Source organism: Typha angustifolia, chromosome 6 (assembly GCF_048772165.1).
Source record: "Typha angustifolia cultivar Huaian chromosome 6, ASM4877216v1, whole genome shotgun sequence".
Lineage (NCBI taxonomy): Eukaryota > Viridiplantae > Streptophyta > Magnoliopsida > Poales > Typhaceae > Typha > Typha angustifolia.
In genome coordinates this window covers 4,725,896-4,734,254 of record NC_133244.1, presented here as the reverse complement: position 1 = coordinate 4,734,254, position 8,359 = coordinate 4,725,896, and the positions used below count along the sequence as shown (strand labels likewise).

Here is an 8,359-nt window from a genome sequence, read left to right as displayed (position 1 = left end):
TCAGATCATGACCGTCGTGTTAACCAGCGCTCTCCATACCCACGATGTTTTAGCTAGAACAATAGGGGTCCAGGGGTTAAGCTCGTCATATTTGGCTCTCAGTATCTTCACCCACAGGCATTCCTGCCGATTCAGTACTTTGAATACTAGTTTTCCAAGGAGCGCCGCTCGTGCCTCCTTCAACTTTCTTATAGCTAAATTGCCTTCGGCCTTCGAGCTCGTCACCGTGTTCCAGTTTTGGAGATGGAGACCTTGGCCTGCCCCGCTCTCCCATAGAAAGGTCCGGGCTTTCTTCTCTATTGCCTGTAGGATAGTATCTGGCAGCCACGTGCATCCCAACCAATACGTCGAGATAGCCATGATTGTGGCGTTTATCAAGGTGAGTTTCTGACGGTGGAGAGTACCCTGCATTTCCACCCGGCTAGTTTCCTGCCCACACGGTCCACCAACACCTGATGTTCACGAACTCTAACTCGGCAGTCCGAGATGAGCACACCAAGGTATGTAAACGGCATGGTCGCCATTTGTATACCCAGGCGATTGCAGAGCATGGTCTCCCTCTCCTTATCTACCACCAGGGGAGGAGAAGTTGAGATTTCTCGAGGTTAACCTTCTGGTTGGTTAGTTTGGTATAGTCGACGAGGCACTCTTGGATAATTAGTGCATCTGACTCAATTGCTTGCACGGTGATGGGGAGGTCATCGGCATACAGCAGGTGGGTGAGTTGGGCCTTTCCTTCCTGGTAGCCCGTTAGCTGGCCTCGGTCCACCTGATCGTTAATTAGGCTGGAGAGGTTCTGAGATACCAGTATGAACAGGTACTGGGAAAGTGGGTCTCCTTGTCGAAGCCCTCTAAATGGTTGCATCCACTATGTCGAGGTTCCACTGATGAGGAAGGAAAAATCCGGGGAGGAGATGCATGCCTCTATCCACGAGCACCACCGAGTCGAAAAACCCATTCTTTTGAGTGTCTTCATTACCGCCTCCAAGCTAACCCAGTCGTATGCTTTTTCTATGTCTAGCTTGAGCATCATGATTGGCGTCGCTGTCCTGTTGGTGGTCATAGAATGCACCACCTCTTGCGCTGCCAGAGTGTTGTCGGCTATGTTCCTCCCCGCCACAAAAGCTGCCTGCTCTGGCACCACCAGCTTGGGGAGGAGGCACTTCATCCGGTCTACTAGTATCTTTGCGATGATCTTATAACTGACGTACATAGAGATATAGGCCGAAAATCCTTCACCCAGGTGGGGTTTGCAGTCTTCGGAATGAGCGTAATGTAGGTTCTTCCCCATTGCGGCGGCATGCTGGCCTGGGAAAAGAAATGATTAACAGCATCGCAAAGGCCTTCCCCGATCTCCTCACACAGCTTGACATACACTTCGACTGGAATGTCATTGGGTCCCGGCGCCTTACCCCTAGGCAGACTCCATAGCGCACCTTTGATCTCTTCCCTAGAGATGGGCTCGACTAGTTGGTCTGTCTCCTCTCCTGAGATCCTCTCGACCCATGGCCATGTCTAGTAGGTGTCCGTCCGCGCAGTGTTCTTCCCCCATAACTGGTTGTAAGTGGTTCTAAAAGCTTTTGCCACTTCCTCCTAGCTATTGACCCACCTCTCGTCCTCGCTGAAAATTCCTGAGATACGGTTGCGATGCTGGCGGATAGTGGTCGTGAGGTGGAAGAATTTTGTGTTCTTGTCGCCGCCTTGCACCCACTTAAGTCGCGCTCTTTGCAACCATTTGATGTTTATTTGCCTATTAAAAGCCGACTTGAGATTGTAGAGGCCTCTCAGGCGTCACAGCACAGGCTTGACTATAACGATTGATGGTAGGAGTACCAGCCATGGTTGTGCTCAGATCTACCAACAAGGCTATGAGAGCCAAATTCGGAGCACAAAATCCTCGTGAGGAGGAAAGTTTGATCGGAAGATTGGACGCATTTAGCAACGACGGTGGTGGCAGGATGCAACCTAAGAAGCTGACTAAAGGAGGTTTCATGGCGCAACCTCCTTCGACTATCTTGAAACCCAATTAATGGTTCAACAAAAAAAGAGTGATGAGAAAAAGCTTCTCACACTGGAACGACGGTGATTCGAAGTCGTCAGCCGAGATAAATTCCACTAACTAAGGCAAAACAGAAAATGCTAAGGTACATGATATTTACTCTATCAAATTCAAATTAAATACTAGGGGGATTTACTAGTGAGTTGAGATATATTCTCCTATTGTTCTTGTAACACCAATACCACCAAATGGCTCTCATGGGTTTACCACTCACGTGAGGGGCACACGGGGAATTAGACGCTTGACAACACATTATCAAAATAAGTAAAAACAGAGAAGAGCCTACAATTCACAGCAAATCCATCCATACTATAATATAAAGGGGGTAAGCATCCCGACAAAATGGTACACGATCAAATAGCTAGAAAATAGGAAACAGATCCCTGAATGTGAGTTCAAAACAAAACATTAAAGCTAATTGCTGTCAAACCTCTCGCCAGGGTATAAGTCAATATGTATCCAATGTCAACACAAAATGAGCCTAACACTTAGCAAGTGGTATTATCCTTAATTAGTCGTCAACAATAATATCACAACCGACTCAACACAAAATACAGGAAAGTGCGCTACATAAGTCAATATGCATTGTAACATGGAGTACATATGTGAATAACTAGCAAGCATGGTCCAACAAAGTTATAACTAATTATCCATTTTGTATGCATGGTACGACTCCTAACTCAGACCCTTAATGAAGGGTAGACCCTAGCGGTAAAATAGCTTGCTCATAACCCAGCAAACAATATGATCAGTCGTCCACCCCAATAGACTATGGACCCTAATCATAAGAACACACTGAGGTCGATACCGCACATCGATACGACCCTCTGAGCCTGCGGCTCTACATCATTGCACCATAGTGTGGAAATATCGTGAGGCATCACCCACGGACGCCTTTACTCTATGTCATCAGGTACCACTAGGTCTACGTCATCTTACCCTTACTTTCTAATATAAACACCCTAAAGAGTTAATTAATTTTCATCGATCGACAGTAAATTGCCCATCGCTCGACGAAACAGCTGCTTGATTGTCTAAGATCCACAGACTAAGACCTCAAGCATAAGCCCTACTATATATATACTATAAAATATCCCCGACCCCTAACCCTAGCTAGGGAGGTGTTCGGTACTGTCGAGATATAGAATCATTCCCTTTTAGGTCATGCACTTGTGTAGGTGTCATGATATGGTAATTAAATTTAGCAAAATAGGATAGTAAGCAAGATTATCTAAGCATGCGGCACATCACATTAAATTAATAACAAATTATGTCAAGCAACATACTAATTAGACAGGTTTTGCTAAAATACCAAAATCAATAGGTCATATATGCTATTCTATCACATCAAATAAGAAATCAAGAGTGGATAGACCAATTGCCTAAATTTACTAAAAGTCCCTAGCGAAGAGTAGTCCCCACCTAATCACGATCGGCCCCGGGCTGAGCTTTGATCATAGGGTGCTCTACGATAGGATCGCTAAGTCAGCACCAAAATCTTAAAAGTGGGTTTACAGGGGATAGAAAAATAGGGATAAAGAGTATTAAATGTTATGGGTTAAGATAAAGAGGAAAGAAAACCCGGCTCAATCTCTGCCCTGCCCTAAAATATGAGGCAAAGCCCAAGGAAGAAAAGGCTAGAGGAAGCATGTCGGGTGGCCAAGGGTCGAACCTGGGCTAGCCAGGCCCAGTCTGCAGCCTAGCACTCGGGCTAGCCAGGCCCTAGCCCAAGCTAGACCCAACCCAGTGCTCGAGCACGCCCGACCTGGTCAAGCCCAGCCCGAGGAGGGCACAACGTGCTTGGGTTGGCCGATCCCATCCCAAGGCAGCCGCACCCGAGCACGCTTGCTGTGCTTGAGTTAGCCGAGCCCAACCTAAGGCGGGCACACCTGAGCGCACTTGTTGTGCTCGGGATGGTGGGAGCCAACCCGAGGTAGGCGCGCCTTTGGTGTGCCTGCAACACTCGGGCCCTCCATGCCGCCACCCCACCAAGAGATTGGGCCGACAGCCACTCGCTGTGCTCGGGATGGTGGGAGCCAACCCGAGGTAGGCGCGCCTTTGGTGTGCCTGCAACACTCGGGCCCTCCATGCCGCCACCCCACCAAGAGACTAGGTCGACAGCCACTCACCGTCGCCCTGCTGAGGAAGGAGGGATGGTGATGAAGCGCAGTTCAAAGCGCCGCATTATCACCACATTAGAAAGAAAAATAACGAGGAGGAAGATGACTTACTGACGAAGATGAGGACTACACCGGCCTAGCCACATCAGCAACAATCACAACGATGGGTAGAGTGGGAAGGAGAAGGGTGAAAGAGGAGTAACGGATGCCCGAGCTCTAAGAGGGGGATAAATAGAGAGGAGAGAGGGAGGGAGGTAGAGAGAGAGAGAGAGAGCGATGGCGGTTGCCCGAGGCTGCCCCGCTCTGTGCACGCCAACGATGGTGTGTGTAAGGAGGGGAGGGGGAGGGCTAGCTTGCCCTCCCCGCACCTTGGCTTGACAAAGCACCCCTTTGTCAGGCCAAGATTAGACAAAGGGAGGAGAAGGATGAGGGGACACGTGCCCTGCAAATTTTTTTTTCTAGGTGTTACAGTTCTGGCAATGCTTCGGCAGTTTGATCTGATGACACATACTCCAATAGGCAAGAAAAGAAGAAGAGCAAAAACTAGTGGCATTAGAACTGGGATGGGCTAGGGTTGCAATTAGGAATTTTTTTTTAACATAGGATTTAAGTAGATCAATCCAATGACTCACAAAAAATTGCATCCACTTCTCTCTCATCGTCATAACAACAAAGGAAAAGGAAAAGAGAAGCAAATGTAATGCATGTGTCTTATCATTTTTTCCCAATTTTTGCAATTTATTACCATGGTCATAAAACACCCATAACCATTAGTCGAGCAAAATTCACAAGCCGATTTATTACTTTGTTGGTGGCGCGATAGTTTAGGAAGATTTTAGAGGACACACATATAAACAGGGAGTAGCAACAAAATTATCAAGGAAATTATTAATGATTCATCGCCTTCTGAACAATGTTGAGCGCGTTAACTAATAAAAGTGAATTTGATTCAACTAGCAAAGGATAGCCCATCCATCACTGTAGAGCAAGGAGCTCCTCCTTTAAGGTAATTGCTTCCTATCTAAGGGTGGATAGGAGGATAGCTTAGCGATTATCGGTTAGGAGGGTTCCTCGAAGCTCTGAGCGCAGGATCAACTCGCAACACCAGTATCCACTAGTCTTGTGAAGGAGCTATCGGTTTTAAAATATAGCACACTAGAACGTGATAGTTCCTATTAGAAAAGAAAAGGAGAATTTGGGCAGTTTTGAATAGTAAGGGAGAGAATCTCAAAATATTAAAAGGCCAGTGCAAAATTCCCCTCTTGCAGTTTTAGTAGAAATGCTACAACATAGCACCTATGATAACGCAAAACTAATAGGAAGAAGAATTGACCTCATAGCCCAATCCCCATTTGGCAGTCTAATAGGTTAGATGTTTCAAATGGAAACCTATCAAAATATCAAATAAACATGACGTTGTTTCTTTTGTTAGCTCATAGTCTGGGCAGGTTCTATTGGCACCAAGGTCTAAACTAGCTAGGTTCACTTTGGTAGAAAGTTTGTTCAAATATACCTAACATAGCAAAAGTTCACTTCTATGATGGATGTGCAGCTTCCAAATGAGTTTTTAGTCGTGTTTATGGCTCAAATCCCTGGGCTCAAATTGCGTTAGGAACACGTAAACCAACTTAGTAATGTCATGTCCCATAAAATAGATGAGTTTTCCAATCTAGCAAACAAGGTTCTATAAGGCAACTTGACTGCATTGGTAAGATGGGTGGCTCGGACTTGGTGTTCTCTCTCTATTATAGTTCTCCCCATGGGTGCCGCCATCACATCTGACGCTTGGATCTGGTGGCTATACTAAGCCAGAATTCTTGAAGCAAAATCTATCTACAATTTTTTCTACTCGTCGGATTCGGCATTATGGAGGGGATGGAAAACACTATGACAACTTCGATGGCCCTCAGGATTAAGACATTTTGTTGGAAGCTGTACTAGAATCTACTGCCGACAGGTTTCTACCTTCATGGGTTGTGAATTGGACTAGAGTTAGTGTGTGCACTTTTTGGCCTCCATAATGAGACTTCACAACACCTCTTCTTTGAGTGCAGGTATGCAACTACTGTTTGGGGGCAGATGATAAAGGATCATCAAGAGATAGAGGGCTTTGTACATAAGGTTAACCACAAATAGGTGTGCACAAGGTAGTATACTAGCAATACTAAGAAGATAAGAGTGCAAAGCGGTGACAGCATCCACCTTGTGGCAAATTCGGGAACAAAGAGGAATAGGGAGGTCTTCCGTGGAGTTGCGGACAATCACGAAATGATGATGTGTTGAGTTAAGTACAACCCAGCTGAATATATTCACAGGCCTCTGACCCATGCGGAGGTAGGTGTTAAGTAGGGGCGTAAACGAGCCAAGCCTAAGTGAGTCGGCTTTGGTTCAAGCTCATCTCTAAATTAATTTTGAGCCTTAGAATTGGGCTCAGGCTCGGCTGAACTTAACCCGAGCCGAGCTCGAGTAGAGCCAGATCGAGCCTGAGTCGAGCTTGAGCCTGATATGAGCCTATTATCAAGCTTTGTTCAAGCTGAGTCGGATCGAGTTAGACCGAGCCGAATCGAGTTAGATCGAGCCCAAGCCAAGCCACAAGAAAAAGAAGAAGATTGGGACCTGCCAGAGTGCTCCATGGTGGAGGTGCTAATCCACCTTGATTCGCCAAAGATTTGCTTGCCCTGCGGTAGCTTGATGAGGCGGCGGCTTGCCGTTGCCGAAGGAGGAGGAGGCGGCACTGTGGCGGCGATTTGGCAAAGGAGGATGAGGGCACAAAGCAGCACCATGGTGATAGTTTGGCAAAGGAGGACGAGCACCGAAGGAATAGGAGGCAGGTATGTCGAAATGAGATTTGGGGATTAGTGTTTTTCTCACCCCCTTTATACCGAGCTTATCGAATCAAGCCTGAGTGAGCTAGCTCCAGCTTAAGCTCGGCTTAATATTAATTTTGAGTCGATTTTGATGGCTCGGGCTCGACTCATCTCTAACTAAGCTGAGCCGAACTCGAGCTTCAGCCGAGCTAAGCCCGTGCCACTCGTTTATATTGATAGCCCTAGTGTTAAGCAGGGCTAAGGTCAAGTGGCAATAGTTGCCACCGAGGTGGATCAAATTAAACATTAATGGTTCATTGGTCCTATTTAGCTACTAAAAAAAAGCTTGAGCAGTTCGAATAGATGACCATGGGTCACGGTTGGCTGGGAACTGGTGTTGAGCGAAATAACACTCATGGCTGAGGAATGGGTAGACATGATCATCGAGGGGCCGAGCATGGTTCGGGCCAGGCTTTTCTAGCCAATTGAGCTTAAGTATTTGTTCACGGCCCGACCCACCAATCACTTGGGCTGGGCTAGGTTCAGACCGAACTAGAATAGTCTAACCTGTTATTGCTCGTCGGCCCGTGAGAGATCGAGTTAGTCGGGGTGGGCTGACCCGACTAAAAGGTGGGTCACCTTTTAGCTATTTTTAGAACTTTTTTTACCATTAACTTATTTTTTAAAAAATATTTCTATTCCTTTATTTAAAAAAAAAGATATTAACAAATTTTAAAGGTTTGCTAAAAAAAATGTAAAACGATACATTACAAAAAATTTCTATTATTTTTCACTATAGCAGAACAGGTATGCTACTGTAGCAGAACAGGTGGGCCTAGTTCCGAGACGAACAGGTGTGCTAAACTAGCGGGCCAAACAGGCAGGCTTTCGAGCCGAGTCGAGCATGCAATTCGGGCTCGGGCCAAGCCAGACCCAAGTCAGGTCTAGGTCAGGCTTAGCTCGGTCTAAACTTGGTCGGGTCGGGCTGGGCACGAGTAGGCTAGGCTGTTTGATTAGGTTTAAGAATGAGCATGAGGTGTGGACGCAGGCTAGTTAAAAGCAGGGCCCAGGGCCCAAGTAACAGCGAAATCTGACTCAAAGGAGGTGGTTACAATTTTGAGCGTGGAGACCGTGATCCCATGGGCTATACGTAGTCATGATTTATTTACGGTTGTCGGATTCTCACATTTATGGAGAAGGTAATCTTCTAGCTAGAGCATAGAGACCGGGTAGATTAGTCTCTCAATACGTTATGTGGAGGTCGGGAGATCCCCTTTATGCAGATTTTTGTAAGATATTTAATTCTGGATAAGCTGAATACAGCTCTCTCTCTCTCTCTCTCTCTCTCTCTCTCTCTCTCTCTCTCTCTCTCT

General features: G+C 46.4%; 1 protein-coding gene across 1 annotated transcript; it reads right to left on the bottom strand.

The window, feature by feature from the left end:
• On the bottom strand, positions 1-1,291 carry LOC140761228 (uncharacterized). Its single transcript, XM_073098482.1, has 3 exons — positions 980-1,291; positions 611-796; positions 1-429 (listed from the first exon to the last, which is right to left on the bottom strand). Exons 1-3 carry the CDS (start codon positions 1,289-1,291, stop codon positions 1-3), a joined length of 927 nt encoding a protein of 308 aa, XP_072954583.1.
• Between the last annotated feature and the right edge of the window lie 7,068 nt (positions 1,292-8,359).